This window comes from Salvelinus sp. IW2-2015, linkage group LG4q.1:29, assembly GCF_002910315.2.
Source record: "Salvelinus sp. IW2-2015 linkage group LG4q.1:29, ASM291031v2, whole genome shotgun sequence".
Lineage (NCBI taxonomy): Eukaryota > Metazoa > Chordata > Actinopteri > Salmoniformes > Salmonidae > Salvelinus > Salvelinus sp. IW2-2015.
The window spans coordinates 71,134,980-71,160,550 of record NC_036842.1 but is presented as its reverse complement, the minus strand read 5'-3'; the positions used below and the strand labels follow the sequence as shown (position 1 = coordinate 71,160,550).

General features: G+C 45.6%; 1 protein-coding gene across 3 annotated transcripts in view; it reads right to left on the bottom strand.

Annotated features, from left to right (window-relative positions):
* The window catches only part of LOC111962484 (protein BANP), a 93,882-nt gene that overhangs the window by 35,562 nt on the left and 32,749 nt on the right, over nucleotides 1-25,571 (bottom strand). For all 3 annotated transcript variants that reach the window (XM_070443086.1, XM_070443088.1, XM_070443087.1), the window contains 3 exons: nucleotides 24,183-24,295; nucleotides 21,909-21,980; nucleotides 20,768-20,812 (listed from right to left, as the gene is read on the bottom strand). In XM_070443086.1, the coding sequence (XP_070299187.1) occupies nucleotides 20,768-20,812; nucleotides 21,909-21,980; nucleotides 24,183-24,295 (230 nt within the window). The remainder of the gene's footprint in view (nucleotides 1-20,767; nucleotides 20,813-21,908; nucleotides 21,981-24,182; nucleotides 24,296-25,571) is intronic.

Below are 25,571 nucleotides of genomic sequence, written 5' to 3'. Positions count from 1 at the left end.
CACCGTAGGGATGGTGCCAGGTATCCCCCAGAAGTGACACTTGGCATTCAGGCCAAAGCGCTCAATCTTGGTTTCATCAGACCAGAGAATCTTGTTTCTCAAGGTCTGAAAGTCATTAGGTGCCTTTTGGCAAACTCCAAGTGGGCTGTCATGTGCCTTTTTACTGAGGAGTGGCTTCAGTCTGGCCACTTTACCATAAAGGCCTGATTGGTGTGCTGCAGAGATGGTTGTGCTTCTGGAAGGTTCTCCCATCTCCACAGAGGAACCCTGGAGCTCTGTCAGAGTGACCATCGGGTTCTTGGTCACCTCCCTGACCAAGGCCCTTCGACCCTGATTGCTCAATTTGGCCAGGCGGCCAGCTCAAGGAAGAGTCTTGGTGGTTCCAAACTTCTTCCATTTATGAAATATTGGAGGCCACTGTGTTCTTGGGGACGTTCAATGCTGCAGAAATGTTTTTGGTACCCTTCCCCAGATCTGTGCCAGGACACAATCCTCTCTCGGAGCTCTAATGGACTATTCCTTCGACCATATGGCTTGGTTTTTGCTCTGACATGCACTGTCAACTGTGGGACCTTATATAGACAGGTGTGTGCTTTTCCAAGACAAGTTTCACTTTGTCATTCTGGGTTAGTGTAGATTGAGGATTTTTTTAATAAGGCTGTAACGTAACAAAATGTGGAAAAAGGGGTCTGAATACTTTCAGAATGCACTATATGTTATGTAGGAAAAAGTCAGTCATAAATAGTTCTGTCTTGGTTAAAAATAAGTTGTCATCCGGTAGGCTTTGATTAAATGTCCAATATCCTCGCCCATGCGGAAATTCTGTAAAAGTAATGTGTATACCAATTATTTGATGGTCCGACCGCATTCTGTCCCCCATCAACTCTGTCCCCCATCAACACTGTCCCCCATCAACACGCCATGTAAATCTCACTAGGTCAGGATATTTAAGCCTCCATATAGCCACTAGTTCCAATATATCCATGATATTCGTGATTTCCTTAAGTGCATGAGGGTGATAGTTTGTAGTGTGATTTCCTTTACGGTCCATTGAGGTATTTAAAACCATATTATAATCTCCCACCATAATAATTGAGTCATGTATTGACTCTAAGCTCGATAAAGTCATATATTTATTTTCAAAGAAGCATGGATCATCATTATGTGGACCATATAGACTAATGGGCCACATTCCTTGCGGATCTGTTTGAATAGTTTGAACATTCGGATCAAAGTTATTGCTAATTAATATCATCACTCATTTGAGTTTCTTTGCCCATGGGAAAAATTGATTTCCCCCCCAGTCCTTTTTCCATACAACTTCATCTAAATGTGCAGAATGAGTTTCCTGTAAACAATTGATATAATATTCCTTCTCTTTTAGCCAGGTAAAGACTGATAGTCTTTTCTTATTATCTGCTAAGCCATTACAATTTGCTATACTTATTTCACCACTTACCATAAATTAGATACAAGTTGCAATTATACTTACCATAATATATGTTTGTAAACTTACCATTAAGAAGTACCATGATCATTTAGTGTTCATATAGCTGTAGTGTGATATTTGCACTGTTACGCATACTGTAGCTGCGACTATATAAACCTATAATTGTCCTCCAATTTTCCACCCGCTAAAACCTCCCCTCAACCCAAATTGGGTTGTCGTCCCACTGACTGGCTGACCATTGCTGTACATACAGTGGGGAGAACAAGTATTTGATACACTGACGATTTTGCAGGTTTTCCTACTTACAAAGCATGTAGAGGTCTGTAATTTTTATCATAGGTACAAAAATCCAGAAAATCACATTGTATGATTTTTAAGTAATTAATTTGCATTTTATTGCATGACATAAGTATTTGATACATCAGAAAAGCAGAACTTAATATTTGGTACAGAAACCTTTGTTTGCAATTACCAGAGATCATACGTTTCCTGTAGTTCTTGACCAGGTTTTGCACACCACTGCATCAGATTTTGGGCCCACTCTCCATACAGACCTTCTCCAGATCCTTCAGGTTTCAGTTTCTGCTCACTGGGAAATACGGACATGTCAGCTCCTCAAAGGTTTTTTATTGGGTTCAGGTTCTGGGACTGGGCTAGGCCACTCCAGGACCTTGAGATGCTTCTTACGGAGCCACTCCTTAGTTGGCCCTGCTGTGTGTTTTCGGGTCTTGTCATTGCTGGAAGATCCAGCCACGGGACCCATCTTCAATCTCTTACTGAGGAAGGGGTTGTGGCCAAGATTGCTCCGATACATGGCCATCCATCCTCCCTCAATACGTGCAGTCGCCCTGTCCCTTGCAGAAAAGCACCCCAAAGAAATGATGTTTCCACCTCCATGCTTCACGGTTGGGATGGTGTTCTTGGGGTTTACTCATCCTTTCTTTTCCTCCAAACACGGCCGGGGGATGTTTAGGACCAAAAAGCTCTATTTTTGTCTCATCAGACAACATGACCTTCTCCCAATCCTCCTTGATTTCATCCAGATGCGTCATTGGCAAACTTCAAGACGGCCTGGACATGCGTGGCTGGCAGGGGGGACCTTGCGTGCGCTTGCAGGATTTTAATCCATGACGGCGTACGTGTGTTACTAAATGGTTTTCTTTGAGACTGTGTCCCAGCTCTCTTTCAGGTAATTTGGACCAGGTCCTGCCGTGTAGTTCTGTGCTGATCCCTCACTTCCTCAATGATCATGATGCCCCCACGAGGTGAGGATCTTGCATGGAGCCCCAGACCGAGGAAGATTGACCGTCATCTTGAACTTCTTCCATTTTCTAATAATTGTGCAACAGTTGTGCCTTCTCACCAAGCTGCTTGCCTATTGTCCGTGTAGGCCCATCCCAGCCTTGTGCAGGTCTACAATTGTAGCCTATGTCCTACACAGCTCTTGGTCGTTGGCCATTTGTGGAGAGTTGGAGTCATGTTTGATTGAGTGTGTGACAGGTGTCTTTTTATACAGGAACGAGTTCAAACAGGTGCAGTTAATACAGGTAATGATGGAGAACAGGAGGGCTTCATAAAGAAAACAAGGTCTGTGAGAGCCGGAATTCTTACTGGGCGGTAGGTGATCAAATACTTATGTCATGCACATAACATGCAAATTAATTACTTAAAAATCATACAATGTGATTTTCTGGATTTTTGTTTTAGATTCCGTCTCACACAGTTGAAGTGTACCTATGATAAAAAATTACAGACCTCTACATGCTTTGTAAGTAGGAAAACCAGCAAAATCGGCAGTGTATCAAATACTTGCTCCCCACTAGATCCTAGGGCCTTTAAAAAGAGCACATGGTGCCACCTACAGTACAGAACCAGATCCGCAGCCAGCATCATTTCGAACGCCCTCGCCTCAGTTGTACTGCATCTAGCTATAAAAAAAAAGAAATTGGTGTATATATAAAATTTAAAAAATCGTCCATATCTTCATGTATTCCCACAATTGATGAATAATACGCATAATAATATAAGCACTTCTACGAAGGACTGTTACACGTAAAAACAGCCTTTAGTAGGAATTCTACATTTTTGTCAAAAGAGGCATACACTCACCCCACCCAAACAAACATCTCTGCCCCGCTCTTCCTTTCCACCCATAAATTGACCTACACCTTCCCCCCACACACACAACCTCAAACGTTCAACAGTTGTTCCATCCCAGAGCCCAACTCAAGAGAAGACTTCTGCTCACAGACACACATGGGCTCTGGCATTTGCAGCCATTCTCCATTTTCCACAATGATGACTTTATGATGGTTCGAATTAGATTGTTTCTTTAGATTGAGTGTGTAGACCTGATATACACACGCCGTAGAACAAAATATTGAAGTGAGCAAAAACTGGTCCTGACCTCCCGCTAACCCGCTGGGAGGGAGCCCAAAAGGGAGCGACAACACCCTCACCTCTGATCTTTCACACGCAGCCCACATGGTCCATGATACAACCCTCCCTGCTGGGTTTTCATGACTTCCATGAAAGAACATCTCTGGTTTATGTACATGTGTAAATAAAAGCCTCTTTATCCACCATTCAGGGTGTTTTACTGCCGTTTATACGAGCAGTCTTTATCAGAAAAGGAAACAAAAAATAGAATCAAATTATATTTGTCACATGCGTCGTAAACAACAGGTGTAGACTAAACAGTGAAATGCTTACTTACCATATTTAAACCCCTATTCTAAAAAGGCACAGTTAAAACCAGAAAGCCACATTTCACACACAAAAAAGAAACCCCCAACAAGGAAACACAATCAGACACAATAACTATGACAAAAAATTAATACAAATTATATCACCACCCAAAAGGGCACTTTAGAGACAGGAAGGGCAAAAGGGCATGTGCTCTGCACAGGTAGAGCCGTATCTGTCCATGTTGCCTTTTGCAAAGTGGGCACTGCTTCATGTGGCACTGCTTCATTTTCCAACAATGCAGAGTTAAAGATTTTAAAAAATTAAAACATGTGACGAGGAATAAATACACATTGAATAACGAGTAAAAATAACATGGCTATATACACTGTATAAATATAAAAACAGACCCTTTTAAAGGATCCTCTTGATCATCTTTAATTGCTTGTCATCAAAGTGTGATGGGATAAGGTGTGTCTATTGGCCGTGTATATTCTTAAAGAGATAACTAAATTGTGGATGAACTGTGTCTGTAGGCCAGTAGTGACAGTATCCACAAACGGTTTAAATTGTTTGCTTTAGCCACAGCCAGGTGTTAGCATTATTAGCATCATCCCCAAAAAATGCATGTAATTCATTGTACCGATGTAAGCAAAGTTGCATTGCCAGCCGAAAAACACTTCAAACTAAGTTTGGTAGTTTGATTTTTTTTTTATTACTTGCATACTGATGGAATTTTGTTACTCAAAACTGGAACTACTTCCTTATGCAGTCTCACAGCCACATCTGTGTCTGTTTTTTGTTGTAACATACACCTTTATTGTCTATCGCAGATTGATTACCAGAGCTGTGAACAAACTCACCGGTGGCTTGATGCAACAGGGCTCCGGGCAGCCGAGCGGAAATGGAGGAAAACTCGCCTCCCTGCGGACCTGGCATCCTTTCACTCGCTCCTCTCTACATTCTCCTCCTCTGTCTCTGCTGCTAAAGCCACTTTCTACCACTCTAAATTCCAAGCATCTGCCTCTAACCCTAGGAAGCTCTTTGCCACCTTCTCCTCCCTCCTGAATCCTCCTCCCCCTCCCCCTCCCTCTCTGCGGATGACTTCGTCAACCATTTTGAAAAGAAGGTCGACGACATCCGATCCTCGTTTGCTAAGTCAAACGACACCGCTGGTTCTGTTCACACTGCCCTACCCTGTGCTTTGACCTCTTTCTCCCCTCTCTCTCCAGATGAAATCTCGCGTCTTGTGACGGCCGGCCGCCCAACAACCTGCAGCTTGGACCCTATCCCCCTCCTCTCTTCTCCAGGCATTTCCGGAGACCTTCTCCCTTACCTCACCTCGCTCATCAACTCATCCTTGACCGCGGCTACGTCCCTTCCGCCTTCAAGAGAGCGAGAGTTGCACCCCTGCTGAAAAAACCTACACTCGATCCCTCCGATGTCAACAACTACAGACCAGTTATCCTTCTTTCTTTTCTCTCCAAAACTCTTGAACGTGCCGTCCTTGGCCAGCTCTCCTGCTATCTCTCTCAGAATGACCTTCTTGATCAAATCAGTCAGGTTTCAAGACTAGTCATTCAACTGAGGACTGCTCTTCTCTGTGTCACGGAAGGCGCTCCGCACTGCTAGAAGCTAACTCTCTCTCCTCTGCTCTCATCCTTCTAGACCTATCGGCTGCCTTTGATACAGTGAACCATCAGATCCTCCTCTCCACACTCTCCGAGTTGGGCATCTCCGGCGCGGCCCACGCTTGGATTGCGTCCTACTGACAGGTCGCTCCTACCAGGTGGCGTGGCGGAAATCTGTCTCCCGCACCACGTGCTCTCACCACTGGTGTCCCCCAGGGCTCTGTTCTAGGGCCTCTCCTATTCTCGCTATACACCAAGTCACTTGGCTCTGTCATATCCTCACATGGTCTCTCCTATCATTGCTATGCAGACGACACACAATTAATCTTCTCCTTCCCCCTTCTGATAACCAGGTGGCGAATCGCATCTCTGCATGTCTGGCAGACATATCAGTGTGGATGACGGATCACCACCTCAAGCTGAACCTCGGCAAGACGGAGCTGCTCTTCCTCCCGGGAAGGACTGCCCGTTCCATGATCTCGCCATCAACGGTTGACAACTCCATTGTGTCCTCCCTCAGAGTGCTAAGAACCTTGGCGTGATCCTGGACAACACGCTGTCGTTCTCAACTAACATCAAGGCGGTGACCCGTTCCTGTAGGTTCATGCTCTACAACATTCGCAGAGTACGACCCTGCCTCACACAGGAAGCGGCGCAGGTCCTAATCCAGGCACTTGTCATCTCCCCGTCTGGACTACTGCAACTCGCTGTTGGCTGGGCTCCCTGCCTGTGCCATTAAACCCCTACAACTCATCCAGAACGCCGCAGCCCGTCTGGTGTTCAACCTTCCCAAGTTCTCTCACGTCACCCCGCTCCTCCGCTCTCTCCACTGGCTTTTCCAGTTGAAGCTCGCATCCGCTACAAGACCATGTGCTTGCCTACGGAGCTGTGAGGGAACGGCACCTCCGTACCTTCAGGCTCTGATCAGCCTACACCCAAACAAGGGCACCGATCCACCTCTGGCCTGCTCGCCTCCCTACTCTGAGAAGTACAGCTCCCGCTCAGCCCAGTCAAAACTGTTCGCTGCTCTGGCACCCCAATGGTGGAACAAACTCCCCCACGACGCCAGGTCAGCGGAGTCAATCACCACCTTCGGAAACACCTGAAACACCACCTCTTAAGGAATACCTAGGATAGGATAAAGTAATCTTCTAACCGCCCCCCCCCCCACCTTAAAAGAGTTAGATGCACTATTGTAAAGTGGTTGTTCACTGGATATCATAAGGTGAATGCACCAACTTGTAAGTCGCTCTGGATAAGAGCGTCTGCTAAATGACTTAAATGTAATGTAAAATGCAAAAAATAACGACATTCTCACTGGAAAGAAAACAGGACAGATTCTCCTGAATAGACGCTACAAAACTTAGTTTGAAGTCAGTGTTCCCTATTTTAATTTAGCAGCAGTGGATGGTGCCACTGGAAGTGTTTTTGAGTGGTTTCGGCTTGCAATGCAAGCTTGCTAATATCGGTACAATGGATTACATAAATTTTTTGGGACGATGCTTCTCCATGCTACCTCCTAGCTGCGCAAAAAGTACACAACAAATTATTCTGCATGCTGTCACTACTTGCCTACAGACAACTTTGTCACATTTTCACTTAGTCATGATTGATGTCAATGGAGACTGAGGAAATTGTTGACTTAAGTGTAGCTACAATTAACCCACCAAAAATGGGGAATAGGGTATAATTAGACTCTCCATCCCTCTCTAAGCCCTGCTGTGGTGCATCTTCCTGGGGTAGCTGTGGCTCAAACCAGCAGGAGTCTGGAGTCTGTGTGTAGTGATGCTCCAGGCACATTGACGTTGCTACCAGAGACATCTGGTTCTTAACACACTACCAGGGAGCCAGGTAGGCTCCCACAGATCGTATCTGCCCAGACACACTTACTAGGGGCATAAAGTACCACTACAAGGAACATAGATAACCTTTTTGCTATCCATTCCTACACACACAACACACCACACACACACACACACACACACACACACACACACACACACACACACACACACACACACACACACACACACACACACACACCACAACACACACAACAAAAGATTTAAAAAAAAAAAGATACACAAACCGTCAATACAAGTGATATGAACACCAACACTTACACAGCAAAGCAAAGCATACACCAACTAGACAGTAGACAGACACATTTTGACATGCAATCTGTGATCTCCATCTTTGATCTTGGATATCTACAGAATGATCTGTGATCTGAGAGGAAAGCCCCCTATCTTCCTCCTATAATGCCATAGGTCTATAGGAGACAGTGCAGACTCCCTATTAAAACACTGCTCCTTTGAAATGGGAACCTCTTTAATAGCACAAGCTTTAAATCCTATACCACTAAAATGCATTACACAAACACTAAACATGGATATAAAACATACATCTCTCTGTATGTACATCACACTGTTTCCAAGTATGCAACTCTCACTCGCTTTCCACTCCCCTTGTGGATGTAAATTACGGGGGGAGCCGCTGCCTGTCTTCTCCATTCACTGTCTCTCTCCTCCATTTTGGATCCCAGACTGCTCAACAAGCCCTCCCATGATATTATCAACATTCTTGGACAGGGAGAAATAGGACGATTAAATACAAATTCCGGCTGTGGTCCAGCGGTTCGATCCGGAGTGTTCTATGTTCTTAACCCTGTAGACCTCCCCAGCATCTGCTCTGTGTGTTAGACATCAGTAACAGTAGAGCGATGGTAGTGCTGGACAAAAATGTATATTGTGATAAATTGCATGAACAATAAGTTTAAAACATTGTTTTAAACTTAACTGTTCTTTTGTTACTATCCTTTCCACCACCACCAGTCCCATAAACATTAGCAGATGTATTTAATTTCAAACTTCACATTTCTCTAGTACAGGCTAATTATCGAAATGAACAATAACAGCAAATGCCTGCAATGAGTGATTGGTATGGTCAGTGTCACACACACCACGCTGCCAATGGCATTTACTAGTTCGAGTGCAATCTCCTGGTGCTTTTCTTATGTTCTCTGGGCAATGAGCTAAGTGCAGTACAGCCCAGAACTCCAGTGTTAGAAGCAGAGGGAGCTGAGCTCCAAACAGCCCTGCAACAGTATGGTACTGCTTCCCCCTTTTCTCGTCCCTCTATCTGTCCCATCCGCCCTCTCTCTCTCTCACTTACTCTGTACTCTACCTCTACTTGTTCCTTTCTTTGTCACTAACTCCACCTGTCCCATCCTCCCCATCACTTACTCTGCATCTTTCCATCACCCCCTCCCTCCCATCCACTTCCCCTGCTCCCTTTCCCTCCCTCCCTACCGCTCTCTGGGGATTAAAGCCCCTGACTGACAGACGGGCCTGGGGAAGTGAGAGGGGCCTGGGGTTCTGACACACTGAGCCGTCTGGCCCGGCTGGGACCACTGAGTTCCCTGACCCGGTTCCCACACTGCTTATCCACAAGAACACAACAGTTGAACCTCAGGACGTTCCAGGTGTTACGCAACATCTGCCTGACAGGATGAGGACTGGCCCGAGGGCTCTACCAGAGGTTGCATGGAAGGGGGAGAGCGAAAGACAGGAAGAGAGGATGTGCGCTTTCAAAGCCACTTCCTCCTGCCTGAGCACCAAGTGGGTCACCTCAGTATCACTTAAGGAATGTATACATATACAGTTGAAGTTGGAAGTTTACAAACACCTTAGCCAAATACATTTAATCTCAGTTTTACACAATTCCTGACATTTAATCCTGGTAAAAATTCCCTGTCTTAGGTCAGTTAGGATCACCACTTTATTTTAAGAATGTGAAATGTCAGAATAATAGTAGAGAGAATGATTAATTTCAGCTTTTATTTCTTTCATCATATTTCCAGTGAGTCTGTCATGCCCTGGCCTTAGTTATCTTTGTTTTCTTTATTATTTTAGTTAGGTCAGGGTGTGACATGGGGGATGCAGGTGTTTTTGTTATTGTCTAGGTGTGATATATGTCTATGGTTGCCTAGATTGGTTCTCAATTAGAGGCAGCTGTCTATCGTTGTCTCTGATTTGGAACCATATTTAGGCAGCCATATTCATTGGGTAGTTCGTGGGTTATTGTCTATGTGTTAGTTGCCTGTGTCTGCACTGTTTATTATATAGCGTCACGTTCGTTTGTTGTTTTGTAAGTTTGTTTAAGTGTTCTTCGTTTCGTTTCATTAAATAGAAGAATGTATTCGTATCACGCTGCGCCTTGGTCCTCCTCTCTTCCACATTACGACGAACGTGACAAAAATAACCCACCATCAAAGGACCAAGCAGCGTGAAAGAGAGGAACAGCGCTTTGTGGAGCAATGGACTTGGGAGGAGATATTAGACGGAAAGGGACCCGGGGTACAGGCTGGGGAATATCGCCGCCCCAAGGCAGAGCTGGAGGCAGCGAAAGCCGAGAGGAGGCGGTATGAGGAAGCAGCACGAAAGCGCGGATGGAAGCCTGAGAGGCAGCCCCAAAAATGTCTTGGGGGGGAGGCACACGGGGAGTGTGGCTGAGCCAGGTAGGAGACCTGAGCCAACTCCCCGTGCTTACCGTGAGGAGTCGAGGATGGAACCAGAGCCAGTCGGGGTGGAATTGGAGGTGAGCAAGGGGAGTGAAACAGAGACAGTGAAGGAATTAATGGGGAGATTGGAGGAGAGAGAAATTAGGGATTTGCTGTGTTGGTGCATGAGTGCGCCTCGGCTTATAGTGCGCCTCGGCAGTCCAGTATGCCCTGTTCCTTCCTTCGCACCTTGAGGTGCGTGTCTCCAGCCCAGTACCACCAGTTCCGGCACCACGCACCAGGCCTACAGTGCGCCTCGGCAAGCCAGAGCTGCCCGTCTGTCCAGCGCCGCCTGAGCTGCCCAGCGCCGCCCGTCTGTCCTGAGCCGCCTGAGCCGCCCGTCTGTCCTGAGCCGCCAGAGCCATCCGCCGGTCAGGAGCCGCCCGCCGGTCAGGAGCCGGTCAGGAGCGCGGGCCCCGCTCGGTCATAGGAGCCCCCGCGGTCCAGGACGCCCGCCAGACGCCGCTCGCGCGCCGTCAGAGCCGTCCTCCGGTCAGAGCCGCCAGAGCCGCGCCCGCCGTCAAGCCGCGCTAGAGCAGCCCGCCGGTCAAGGAGCCGCCAGAGCAGCCCGCCGTCAGAGCCGCAGAGAGCTGCCTGTCAGCGGAGCTGCCCCTCAGTCCGAGCTGCCCGTGCATCCGGACTGCCCGTCAGTCCGGACCTGCCCGTCAGTCCGGAGCGTGCCCGTCAGTCCGGAGCTACCACTCAGTCCGAGCTACCACTCAGTCCGGAGCTGCCCCTTCTGCCAGTGGCGCCCCTACGATGGTCTTCAGTCCGGGACTCTCTGCAAGGGTCCGCTCCAGAGGCGCCACCAAAGCGGATAATGACTATGGTGGAGTGGGGTCCACGACGCCACTCCACCATAGCCGCCGCCGTAAGAAGCCCACCCCGGACCCTCCCCTTCAGTGTCAGGTTTGCTCCGAGTCCGCACCTTTGGGGGGTGACATGGGATGCAGGTGTTTTGTGTTGTCTAGTTTGTCTGTACAGAGTCAGAAGTTTCCATACACTCAATAGTATTTGGTAGCATTGCCTTTAAATTGTTTCAGGTAGCCTTCCACAATAAGTTGGGTGGATTTTGCCCATTCTCCTCGAAGAGCTGGTGTAACTGAGTCAGGTTTGTAGCCTCCTTGCTCACACACCCTTTTTCAGTTCTGCCCACAAATGTTCTATAGATTGATGGAGGTTTGTAGGCCTCCTTGCTCACACACCCTTTTTCAGTTCTGCCACAAATGTTCTATAAGATTGAGGTCAGGGCTTATATCCATCCAATACCTTACTTTTTCCTTAAGCCATCTCTATCAACTTTGGAAGTTGCTTGGGTCATTGCTCATTTGGAAAGCAATTGCGACCAAGCTTTAACTTCCTGATTGATCTTGAACGTTGCTTCAATATATCCACAATATATCCACATAATTTTCCTGCCTCATGATGCAATCTATTTGTGAAGTACACCAGTCCCTCGTGCAGCAAAGCACCCCCACAACATGATTCTGCACCCCCGTGCTTCAAGATTGGATGGGTTCTTCGGCTTGCACGCCTCCCCCTTTTCCTCCAAACATAACAATGGTCATTATGCCAAACAGTTCTATTTTTGTTTCATCAGACCAGAGGACATTTCTCCAAAAAGTAGACTTTGTCCCCATGTCAGTTGCAAACCGTAGTCTGGCTTTATGTGTGGTTTTGGGAGTGACTTCTCCTGCTGACGCCCCTTCAGGTTATGTCATATAGGACTCGTTTCACTGTAGATATAGATACTTTTGTACCTATATCCTCCAGCATCTTCACAAGGTCCTCGCTGTTCTGGGATTGATTTGCACTTTTCGCACCACAGTACGTTCATCTCTAGGAGACAGAACGCGTCTCCTTCCTGAGCGGATGACGGCGAGTGGTCCCATGGTTTATTACTTGCGTACTTATTTGACAAATGAACGTGGTACCTTCAGGCGTTTGGAAATTGCTCCCAAGGATGAACCTGACTTGTGAGGTCTACAAAAACATATTTGAGTCTTGCTGATTTCTTTAGATTTCCCATATGTTAAGCAGAGGCACTGAATTTGAAGGTTGCCTTGAAATACATCCACAGTACATATCCAATTGACTCAAATGATGTAATTAGCCTATCAGAAGCTTCTAAAGCCATGACATAATTTTCTGGAATTTTCCAAGCTGTTTAAAAGGCACAGTCAACTTAGTGTATGAAACTTCTGATCCACTGGAATTATGATACAGTGAACTATAAGTGAAATAATCTCTCGTAAACAATTGTTGAAAAATTTGTTGTTATGCACAAATAGATGTCCTAACCGACTTGCCAAAACTATAGTTTGTTAACAAGACATTGTTTTGGAGTGGTTGAAAAACGAGTTTTAATAACTCCAACCTAAGTGTATGTAAACTCTGACTTCAACTGTATGACCATATCGCAGGTGCACTTACTGTCACCCTTTTATGGTGTGAGGAGTTCCACACAGGTATCGTGTGTTTGTGTTCGTGTCTAGCTCTGTGTGTGCGTGAGGAGTTCCACACAGGTATCGTGTGTTTGTGTTCGTGCTAGCTCTGTGTTGCTGTGAGGATCCACACAGGTATCGTTTTGTTTCGTGTTCTAAGCTCTGCTGTGTGCCGGAGAGTTCCACAACAGGTATCAGTTGTTTGTGTTCGTGTCTAGCTCTGTGTGTCGGTGGAGTCCACCACAGTATCGTGTGTTGTGTTCTGCTAGCCGGTGTGTCGTGAGGAGTTCCACACAGGTATCGTGTGTTTTTCGTGTTAGCTCTGTGTGTGCGTGAGAGTTCCACACAGTATCGTGTGTTTGTGTTCGGTCTTACGCTCTTGTGTGCTGAGGAGTCCACACAGGTATCGTGTTTTGGTTTCGGTGTCTAAGCTCTTGTGTGCTGAGGAGTCCACACAGTATCGTGTTGTGTCGTGCTAGCTCTGTGTGCGTGAGAGTCCACACAGGTATCGTGGTTTGTGTTCGTGTCTACTCTGTGTGTGCGTGAGGAGTTCCACACAGGTCGTGTGTTTGTGTTCGTGTCTAGCTCTGTGCGTGAGGATTCCACACAGTATCGTGTGTTTGTGTTCGTGTCTAGCTCGTGTGTGCGTGAGAGTTCCACACAGTATCGTTGTTTGTTCGTGTCTACTCTTGTGTGTTGATGGATTCCACCACAGGTATCGTGTGTTTGTGTTCGTGTCTAGCTCTGTGTGTGCGTGACACAGAGTTCTGCCTGCCTCTCAATTTCCCCTCAGTGTCGGCATGAACATCTTTTCAAGAATTTCTCTGCCTCTCCAATATGAGGGATACACACACATACAAGCACACAGACCAACACACACACAGTGAGTGATATACCGTGCCACTGTGCCTTAGCAAGCAGTAAAGGGTAGAGGGCAAGGAGGGAGCAGACATGGGGTCAGTCTGCATCCCACTCAGCTTTTTAAACTATCTCTGTTTGGCTAAAACCGTCTTATCTGTCTTTCCCTCTCTCTGTTCCCCTTTAACCCCAGAGCCCTTCTTCCACCCTCACCCAACAACTAGCCTGCAGACCTCTAACAGGGAGTCACAACCCCAGTATGTAAACACACACAACACTGCAATGACACAGGCCTATAATACAACTGCTCTGTCTGGACCAAGAATACACACCCCTTACACAAGCCACAATCTCCCAAGCGACCACAGTGGATCCCACTGCCACAGAAACACCAGTCACCACATGAAACATAGCATCCCCGCCACCACACACATATGCACCCACCCTCCCACCACCAGACACACACACTCATCAACCACCCCGTCACTAGGGGGCAGCAGTCTGCAGCTGTGACGAGAGGTAGTGAGCGTTGCAAAAGGAAGCACCCTGCTGCCTGATAGACTGGCCCTATCTATAACCAAAAGGAGATGAAAAGAACAAGATAAGAGAGAGCATAGGGGGGAGATGTGGAGGTCTTCCAGCAGTGTGATATAGGCTACACTAACATAGCCTGAGTGAGCAGTATCCCACTGCGCTGGAGCAACAATGACATCACACAGATATTAAGTGTAGCTGTAGCCTACGTACTCAGAAACAGGCCTTGTATATTGTAGTGGATTAATTTATTATATTTTTTATTTATTTATTTCACCTTTATTTTAACTAGGCAAGTCAGTTTAGAACAAATTCTTATTTACAATGACGGCCAACACTGGGCCAATTGTGCGCCGCCCTATGGGACTTCCAATCACAGCCGGTTGTGATATAGCCTGGAATCAAACCAGGGTCTGTAATGACGCCTCGAGCACTGAGATGCAGTGCCTTGGTCTTTTGGTAATGTGTGCTATGCTCTCACCATGTTAGAGTAATCATCATTACCGACGCACAATGAACAGAACACAATCCGGGATGCAATCAAATCGAGTTAATCTGACAAACCTGACTTCACTTATAAGTAAGTGACTCATAAGTCAGAAGTGAAACAACTTCACGCTCCGTTCCTCTGTGCCTTTCTCCGTGTGTGTGTGTGTGTGTATCCTTTAATCTGATCTGGGTTGCATCAACGTTCAAAGCAATCAGTCACACATAAAAACACACCAGGCTCGTATGAGAACAATACTGACAGTCAGCTAGTGCTATTCCTGTCTCACTCCCTGGGAAAACACACTAGCAAGGAGGGGAAGATACCCTTGAGTCACTGTGTGTGTGTCCGTCACTGTGTGTGTGTCCATATCTGTGTGTGTGAAAAGCCAGACCTGGAACACAAGGTTAGAAGAATAAGTCAGTGTGTGTTTGTTTTGGCACTGGCCTCATATCATTTTACAGACACAATCAAAATAGGACCTATAAAGTTAAGCGTGAAAAGAAAAGAGTGGGTTCTCATGTTCTGCCAGGGGGATAGAGGTCCTGCCTCGTTAAGTCCCTATACACAGCTAGTGTGCCTCTCAAATGGCACCCTTTTCCCTATGTAGTGCACTACCTTTGAGCAGGGCCTACAGGGTTCTGGTCAAAAGTAGTCCTCTATATAGTAGAGGATAGGGTGCCATTTGGGACACAACCCTAGTCAGCGACACTCTGCCACTGGGAGGGACACTTAGATCTAACTAGTGTTGCACATTTTGGGGAATATTCAAAGGTGGAAACTTTCCATGGGAATTAACAGGAATATGTGAAATATATGCAAATTAATATTAATACCATTTAAATGTAGATGTTTTTTGCATTGGATATACTTACCATACTATGTGGAGACAGAAATCAATCAATCAAATGTATTTATGAAGCCCTTCTTACATCAGCTGATGTCACAAAGTACTGTACAGAAACCCAGCCTAAAACCCCAAACAGCAAGCAATGCCGGTGTAGAAGCACGGTGGCTAGGAAAAACTCCCTTGAAAGGCCAGAACCTAGGAAGAAACCTAGAGAGGAACCAGGCTATGAGGGGTGGCCAGTCCTCATCTGGCTGTGCCGGGTGGAGATTATAACAGAACATGGCCAAGATGTTCAAATGTTCATAGATGACCAGCATGGTCAAATAATAATAATCACAGTGGTTGTTGAGGGTGCAACAGGTCAGCACCTCAGGAGTAAATGTCAGTTGGCTTTTCATGGCCGATCATTCAGAGTATCTCTACCACTCCTGCTCTATCGCTCCACAAGAAACATAAACCTTATCATAAGTAGACATATTTGAAAATGATTAAATCCTTCCAAAAAAAAATATTTTTAACTATTTAGTTAAAAGAATTGAAATTTAATTAAATGAGTTGACTCTTCACATGGGATGATTTCACTGAACATCAAAAGAAAGGGAATATTGAAGGATCCATCACATCTCCCAAAAATGTTTTCAACATACACAAAATGATAGTCTAGAAACTAAAGCTTTGGTTGTCCATGTCTTCTCTCTGGACCTCCTCAATGTCCACCTCTTGAACATCAGACTCTGAGGCCTTATCTTCACTGTCACTTTCCAACCTTGTTGAGGATGGCTCGTTGTCAGGCTCAAAAAGACTCAAATTTGCCCAGATGGTCCCCAATTTTTCAACTCTTGAATTGATCAGCCTGTTGCGTGATTTGGTGTGTGTGTTCCCAAACAAGGACCAGTTGCGCTCTGATGCGGCTGATGTTGGTGGGATTTGGAGGATGATGGAGGCAACTGGGGAAAGAGCCTCAGTTCCACAAAGTCCCTTCCACCAGGTGGCTGATGAGATATGTTGGCATGACTGCCATATTTCATCTCAATCCCAAAGCCCTTGCTTTGGATGTACTTCGCCAGACTGCCAAGAACCTTGCCCTCACCCAGGCCAAGGTGGCGAGACACGGTAGTGATGGCAACATAGGCCTTGTTGATCTCTGCACCAGACAGAATGCTCTTGCCAGCATACTTGGGGTCCAAAATGTACGCTGCAGCGTGTATGGGCTTCAGGCAGAAGTCTTTGATGCATTTCAGAACTGCAGTTTCCTCTGCTTGGAGCAACAGTGAAGTGGGAAGGGCAGTACGGATTTCTTCTCTTACATCTGCAAGCAGAGTCTGAACATCAGACAGAGTGCCATTGTCTCCCTCAATCCGTGCAATGGCTATTGGTTTCAGGAGTTTCAGGCTGCTTACCACTCTCTCCCAAAATACATCATCCAGGAGGATCCTATTGATGGGGCTGTCCATATCAGCAGACTGTGATATGAGAGACTACTTCCCCCCCAGGAGACTGTCAAACATGACAACACCACTCCAACGGGTGTTGCTGGGCAGCTTCAATGTGGTGCTCTTATTCTTCTCACTTTGCTTGCTGAGGTAGATTGCTGCTATAACTTGATGACCTAACCATTTCCTTGGCTCTCTTGTAGAGTGTATCCATTGTTTTCAGTGCCATGATGTCCTTGAGGAGCAGATTCAATGCATGAGCAGCACAGCCAATGGGTGTGATGTGAGGGTAGGACTCCTCTTAAGACCAAGCAGCCTTCATGTTTGCAGCATTATCTGTCACTAGTGCAAATACCTTCTGTGGTCCAAGGTCATTGATGACTGCCTTCAGCTCATCTGAAATGTAGAGACTGGTGTGTCTGTTGTCCCTTGTGTCTGTGCTCTTGTAGAATACTGGTTGAGGGGTGGAGATGATGTAGTTAATTATTCCTTGCCCACGAATATTCGACCACCCATCAGAGAGGATTGCAATACAGTCTGCTATCTCTATGATTTGCTTGACCTTCACTTGAACTCTGTTGAACTCTCCATCCAGCAAAATAGTAGATAAAGCATGTCTGGTTGGAGGGGTGTATGCTGGGCGAAGAACATTCAGAAATCTCTTCCAATACACATTGCCTGTGAGCATCAGAGGTGAACCAGTTGCATACACAGCTCGAGCAAGACATTCATCACCATTTCTCTGACTACGTTCCTCCATTGAGTGAAAAAAACATCTGATTCCAGGAGGACCATGAGCTGTTGCTATTGATAAGGTGTCTGATTCATAATTTTCACCTTGAATAGAAGTAGAGGGACTGTTGTCAGAGGTTGCTTGTTGTGAGCGCTGAGGGAACTTTATGCACTTGGCCAGATGATTCTGCATCTTTGTTGCATTCTTCACATATGATTTGGCACAGTATTTGCAAATGTACACAGCTTTTCCATCTACATTAGCTGCAGTGAAATGTCTCCACACATCAGAAAGTTCCCGTGGCATTTTCCTATAAAGACCAGAAAAAAGTGTAAAAAAACCCCAAATACAATTCTATGTACAGATAAATAGTTAAGCAGTTAGATTAAACAACTAATTTGTAAGATAAATGGTTTTAAAATGAAACATGTATGGAAAACACTCCTCAGCAGTCTCAAGCAAGCTAAACCCCACATGGTAGCAAAAACTAACTAGCAGAAATTGTTAACAAGTTAGATATGATTTAAACACACTGCTGTAGGCTACTATTTACTAGTTATCAAAAAATCATGTATGTCATGTAAAATATATTCACCCCACCCAGTATTGTCATCGTTAACTTACCAGAAAGCATGTAGTCCTTGTCTCAGACAGTGTAGTAGTGTGGGCTCAATAGCATCTCATTAGTGTGCAAGATCTTGAGAATCAGCTGTACATGTGATGGAAGAGTGCACTGTGTATGCAGAGGGTTGCAATTCCATTGAATTGGGGAAGTTTAACGAAAATATGCCACAAGACCTAGAATTGCCTTATGTGTATCCCATAAAAAAAAGTTAGCTTTTTTATGAATTTAAGCAACATTTCCAAAATTCCCGGGCTTAACTTCCCATGGAAAATGTCCAGAAAGTTTCAGACTCTTTGCAACCCAAGCTCTAACACACACTCTGCTCTTCAGAGGGACTTTGCACAGTATGGTAGGATCTAGTGTTCATGGCAGGAGTTGGTGTTTTACATCAGGCTTACAGAGGAATGTGTGTGGGTGGGAAAGGGGGATACCTAGTCAACTGCACAACTGAATGCACTCAACCGAAATGTGCCTTCTGCATTTAACCCAACCCCTCTTAATCAGAGGTGTGGGGGGCTGCCTTAATCAACGTCCACGTCATCAGCGCCCAGGGAGCAGTTGTTGTTGGGGGTTAACTGCCTTGCTCAAGGGCAGAACGGCAGATTTCTCCACCTTGCCAGCACAGGGATTCGAACCAGCGACCTTTCGGTTACTGGCCCAACGCTCTTAACCGCTAGGCTACATGCCGTGGTGGTGGATGAGTGTGAGTGTGTGTGCATTTGATAGTCAAACCGATGAGGAACTAGCCCTATCCTGACAAGTGAGATGTACTGGCAGAAAGCCTAAGAGTTAACAACAGGTTATTGCTGAATAACATCAGAAACAGGGTTGTAAAACTACTGTAGGACTTGGGTTAAGGAGGCTTCAAAATCAGAACCAGAACAGTCGTAACCGGAGCCAAGATACAAAAGATAAACAGTCCGGAATGCTGCTGTGCCGTCACGCCCACCGGACTCAACGACCGGTTCATCTGAGGATGTGTGTGTGTGTCTCCGTCTCAATGTGTGTGTGTGTGTGTGTGTGTGTGTGTGTGTGTGTGTGGTGGGGTGTGTGTGTGTGTGTGTGTGTGTGTGTGTGTGTGTGTGTGTGTGTGTGTGTGTGTGTGTGTGTGTGTGTGTGTGTGTGTGTGTGTGTGTGTGTGTGTGTGTGTGTTTCTGTAAAGAGGTAAGGGACAAATACCTAATCTGTGGAAATGAGAACACATGTAAAAACAATGCCGCTTGAAATGCAGATCTAATACAAACCAAAACCATGCCACACACACACACACACACACAGGTGTCATTACAGAGACTCAAACTGAGGCCCTGTCTAGAACAGACGAATGGATCCAATAACTCTGATCCAAGCTAGCCTGGTCCCAGATCTGTTAGTGCTTTTGCCTTCAAAGTCAACAACAAGGCTAGACTTCAACTTACACTCATTTGAGAGTCACTGAGTTCAAGGAGTTATGGAGATACTGAGAACAGCTGGAGTTGAATATCGGTTGATAACTGATACACTACCATATTGTGGAAAGTACCATTGGCACCCCTAGGGCCATTAACTCTAGTCTAGAGTTCGGAGTTGGTAGGACTATTGGAGTTCCCCACCCAACTCTCGCTCCTCTCCAAACACAGAGAGCACCTTGGAATAAGGGGTGAGCTAATTGGCTTAAAAATAGCTTGGGTTTAATAAAAACAGTTCTCATAAGCTGAGAAAGACTTAACTTCACACAATCGGTCCTGTACACACACACACATATATATCCTCACAGAGAAAAACAGTCTAGGGAGCGGGAGAAAGAGAGTGAGACACTTCCTCTACGGCCAGGCTTCTAGACGATCGCAATGAGATCATGAATATGAAATAATGCCTGGTCTGCACAGCGCCCACCTGTGATGTGTGATCTGTGATCATCACACAGCCCTGGTGCTTTGATCAGGAGTCTCTCTTTGATCCCAAAGGAAAGAACAGAGAAACAGGAAGAACAGAAACAGGAAGAACACCAAACACACCATCCATTCCTCTACCCACAAAGAGAGAAGGGAGGGATGGACAGAGGGGAAAGACTGACAGGAAGTTGAGAAAGCATGTGAGACAGAAGGCGAGAGAGGCTGGGTAAGTGAGACAGAGAAAGACATTTGAGAAAAAGAAAGACATTTGAGAGAAATAAAGACATTCGAGAGAGAGAGAGAGAGAGAGACAGATCAGACAGGGATGGATAAATGCTGTAGCTCCTCTCTGTGTGTTTGAAGGATCCACAGGAAAGAGGAGGACCAGCACATGGAGGTAACCCAGAAGTAATGAAGAATTTGTGGGAACTAAACTAAACCTCCATGGGTCATTTTGTTCTGTTAGGCACCAAACAGGGATGGGCAACATGGACTCGTCCAATAACAAGCGCTAGTTCGTGTTTCATTGCAAATATTTTCCGTGAAGAAGCTTGGGGGTAAAACCTGAGGGGAGAGTTACTGTAGGGAGTGAAGGGACTTACCTGTCCATCCTGCCCAACATGCACCTGGTGGATCTGAAGGTTCCCCTGAGCGAGAGAGAGAGAGAGAGATCAATCAGACAGCATCACAGTCACATGACATTAGCAACACCACATTAAAAACAAGCCCAAATAAGCCCCATTCATTCCCTCTGCGCTATTTTAGTTTCTAATTGTATTTCATACATATCCAATGCCAGRTGAGCTGCCATATGGACAGGCAGCATGGTAATGTCTCCCAAATAGCCTCATTTCCTTCTCCAACATGTTGAAACCAATGGCTTTGATGAGGAGTGCCCTGTTCCACACACTGTGAGTGGCAATTGGGAGAAGTGGGATTTTGTTGCTAAGCTATGAACTCCCAAAACAAACAAGATCATTGAGTGGGAGAGACAACAACAAAAGCATTTCTGTCATCCAATCACAAAGAGCAGAAAGGCTTTTGGAGCTTTTCTTTCTCCGTCTCTCTTGCTCTCTCCTTCTCGCTACTCTTTGCTTGTACAGGTTAAGAACCTCTGTAGAATACCTGGTCAGTGTGTCAGCCCTATTTGCATGAGTGCCCGTGTTTATTTGTTTGTTTGAGTGAGTTTAGGTATGCTTTTGTGCATGAGTATTCAAGTGTGTGTGTGTTTGTGCGCACGCGTGTGTGTATATTCAAGTTTGTGTGTATATATGAGCGTATGTATATGTGTCTACTCAAGTGTGTGTATGTGCGTGCGCGCGCGCAGTGGCGCCTTGAAATAAATATCTCTCCCCCACATCTTATTAAACAAAATGTTTAACTATGATGCTGAGGCAGAGAATTCTTTCTCAGACACTTGGTGTGGTTTTGGGTCAGATTCTCATAGAGTCAAGCCATTGTCTGCATGCAAGGCTGTCTGGTGAGAGACACAGGCCACCTGGGTATTATGTGGAAACAAATAGTATAATGACCCATGCATAAGCAGGCAGTAGATATAAACAAGCACTCTTAACATTTAACATCTGCTTGCGGTGAACTCCTGCCTAATGACTTTAATACTTGCTACCATTACTGACTATTACCGTGCACTTCCGATTTACTGACTGGGATACCCGGATAGACAGACAAACGGATGGACTGACAGACAGACAAACAGACAGAGGGACAAACAGAAACACTTACCTCACTGTCCTGTGTGATCTGCACCTCTTCCCCCTGTGGGACCTGGGCAATATGGAGGTGTCCCTGAGGGATCTGATAATGGAGAGAGAACAAGATGAATGAAAGAAAGAAAGAAAGAAAGAAGGACAGACAGACAGGACAGACAGACAGACAGACAGACAGACAGACAGACAGACAGACAGACAGACAGACAGACAGACAGACAGACAGACAGACAGACAGACAGACAGACAGACCTCACAATATGAGGTGTGTGTGTGTACTATAATGTGCACTACTCTTCTGGCACCGTTAACACATACAGTTAGTGAGTCCACTTTCCCCCCTCCACCATCAGCCACTAGTCTGAACCTCGCTGCTGTCACTGCCTGCCAGATCATATGCTTTACATTTCCTCAACTGCATTAGCAGCACTCGTACATTTTAAGCTCGGCTGCACCAACTAATACTCTAGAACAGTGTTTACCAATTATCGTCCGACCTTGAGTACCCCCAACAGCACACATTTTTGTTGTAGCCCTGTACAACACACCAGATTCAACTTGTCAACTAATCATCAAGCCCTTGATGAGTTGAATCAGGCAACAACAAAAATGTGTGCTATTGAGGGTATTCGAGGACTGGAGTCCAATACTACTTTAAATCTTTCAAAATGTACTTCGAACATTTGCTCTAGAGTGCCTGGAGTGTCAGATAGGTGGAGTTTGCCGTTTTAGGACTATTACATTTGTCCATTAAGCCAGACAAGCTCAATTAAAAACAGATTGAGTATTTACATTAGTTCAAATAGTATTTGAACCCAGGTCTACTCCCTGATACCACTTCCTCTCCTCCCTCTTCCTCTTTAATAACACATGAGGGACTGATCATCTTTGAATAAAAGCAGAGTAGGAGTTTACCAGGAAGATCAATCAAAAAGTCAGATATTTTGTAATGTTGCATTTTCATTGGATTTTGACTCAAAACTAAACTGGACATTTCATTTGAAACACAAATAATGATTGTTAACTTATTTATTTTTTGGTCCACAAGGGTGGAATTCCAGCCTTAGCCTGTATTTTTATGCATTACTACACTCGCCATTTTTGAGAAACCGGTTCCAGACTTTTGAGAAAGCGTTTTAGTATATACGGCTCACGGACCTGATAGAGATAATATTAACAGCACTTTCCGCAACGCTCTCTGCCTCTATACCACGTATAAACATATACGACAGAGTCAACCTGCTAGCCTGGTTTCAGATCTGTTTGTGCTCTTGCCAACTATTTTGCTGTCATTGTCAAGCCAAACAGTCTGACTGGCCTCACAGCAATCTTCAAATAGCTTATAAACATAATTTTGGCATGAGTTGGCATGATAGCACAAACAGACTGGCATTCAGGCTATCAAGCTGCTGCTTCCCTCAGTAACACAGTCCAGCCCAGTAGAAGAGGTGAGATATCGGAGTAATACAGTATTTGCTCCTTAGTTGGGCTTCAACACATTTGAATGGCATACATAACATTTACTTGTAGGTCCTTTCCCTCATTAACACTGAAAAGGTCAAAGCACATTTCTTGATTCTAAGTAATAGTGTGGACATTGGAATAGAGCCACAGTGTGACTCAATGAAGGTGCACAGGGAACAGAAAGTGATCAGACACAGGTTACTTCCTGTTGGCCCACCCACCCATAGTGATGTGGTGGGCCTGAGTGTGACCTCTGACCCCTACAGCTGTATAAGGTTGTTCAATCGAATCCCTGAGCATGATGGAACTCTACTTCATTGACACACTGTCTTCCTGTGGAGCGGTGGACAGTCTCAGTGTAGTAGGGTGAGGTGATCTACCCACACAACACAGATAAGAGACTCACTCTGGGACTCTCAGATGACTAAGGAACTGGAGGAGGGTTGTGTGTGTGTGTGTGTGTGTGTGTGTGTGTGTGTGTGTGTGTGTGTGGGTGTGTGTGTGTGTGGTGTGTGTGTGTGTGTGTGTGTGTGTGTGGAGAGGAGAGAGTGATAGAACGAGAACAAGACAGAAGGCAGAGAGATAGGGAGTGCAAAAAGAGGAGAGGGAAAAAAGAGGATAAGAGAAAGGAGTGACAGATAGAAATGAAAGAGAGGGATCATGAGAGGAGAAAGAGAGAAAAAGACCCGAGAGAGAAATAGGTCTGGTGAGAGACTGAGAGGAAAGTGAAAGAGGATGAGAGAGGTTAACAGAGAAATCGGGCAGTAGGGCAGGAATAAGAGATGGAAGGAGAGAGGAGACAGAGGGTGGAGACAGTGACACTCACCACTTGCACCTGTCCGTCCTCTCCTATGCGGTGGATCTGGACCTGCTGGACAGCCTGGTTGGCCAGGGTGTAGTGTAGAGTCTGCTGGGCTGCCTCCACCACAGCGCCACCCTCTGGGGAGGAGGGGCATGAGGACAGGGCAGATGAGTTAACAACAGTAAGGTGTGGTAGAAGTTGCCCAGCTTAGTCACAGATCTAGGATCAGAAAATTGATAGACTCCCCCAGATCCATTAGTTGGAGGGAGGAGGGGGGTTAGCACACATCTGGAGGCTGAAAGAAGAGCCCCGTTCACCTCTGAAGGAACACTTGGCAACGGCCCATTGCCTGGTTTCCCAATAGCGAAGGAACTTAGGGTTACGAGTGTTTTAACGATGTATCTTTCGTGCAATGGCTGAAGATGTAACATGTGTTTTCCAAAACACCACGCAGAAAGAAAGTTTGCTAAGTGCCTTGTTGAGGCATGTGTCGATAATGATAGGTTCGAAAGAAAGGCAGCGCTGCTCTCCGATCAGAGCATTAGAACTATTCCACAATACTGATGACGGATCAGCTCCTAGAGAGATATTATCACTTATGGCAGCAAATATTGATGCAGCTTTTTCTGATGCTTACCCAATAATATTGCACTATAATCAAGATTTGGCACACCTGTTAGCTACACGTCATCAAATATATTGAGGCAACAAAATACAGACAGTAGCCAAATAAAACTAAATTGAACGGACATGAAATTGATATCAATATCATTGAAATATATAGGCTCATGTAGCCTATACTTCTGGTAGGCTATTTATCTTTTAATGCAGTATTCTTGGTTTTCATTTCACGCATCTTTTTATCCTTCACTTGTTTGTAACAACTGAAAAGACATTGGTAACTTTGTATTTGTAGTCAACTTCGTTTTGAAGTTATCGGCAGTCACAGAGAGACAGATAAACATCTTGATTCTATGTTTAGTAGAGATCTGGGGGAAATGCATCTAAACATGCACTTAACTGCTCTACGAGTGGTCTAAGGCAGTCAATGATTAACACGCGTTCAATTGCAACATTAGTGACAATGGTTTTGGGAAACGATGAACTTAGCCTTAAGAGGCTTTTGGAAAACTGAGCCCAGGGCATCTGCTGGATGATGCGGTGTGTTTACACTGTATCAAACATGTCAAAATAACACAAGGACTCTCAAGCTAGCAATCCAAAACACACACACACACACATATGAATGAGCCGTCAAACAAACTCCCTGCCTCAGTCTAAACACCAACAACTATCACACACCATAAAGTCCCCCATCGCCCCACCACAGCTTCATCTATTATCTCACTGTGTGTGTGTGTGTGTGTGTTTACACTGGTGCATGCGTGTGTGCCTGCTCGCTATGAGAATATG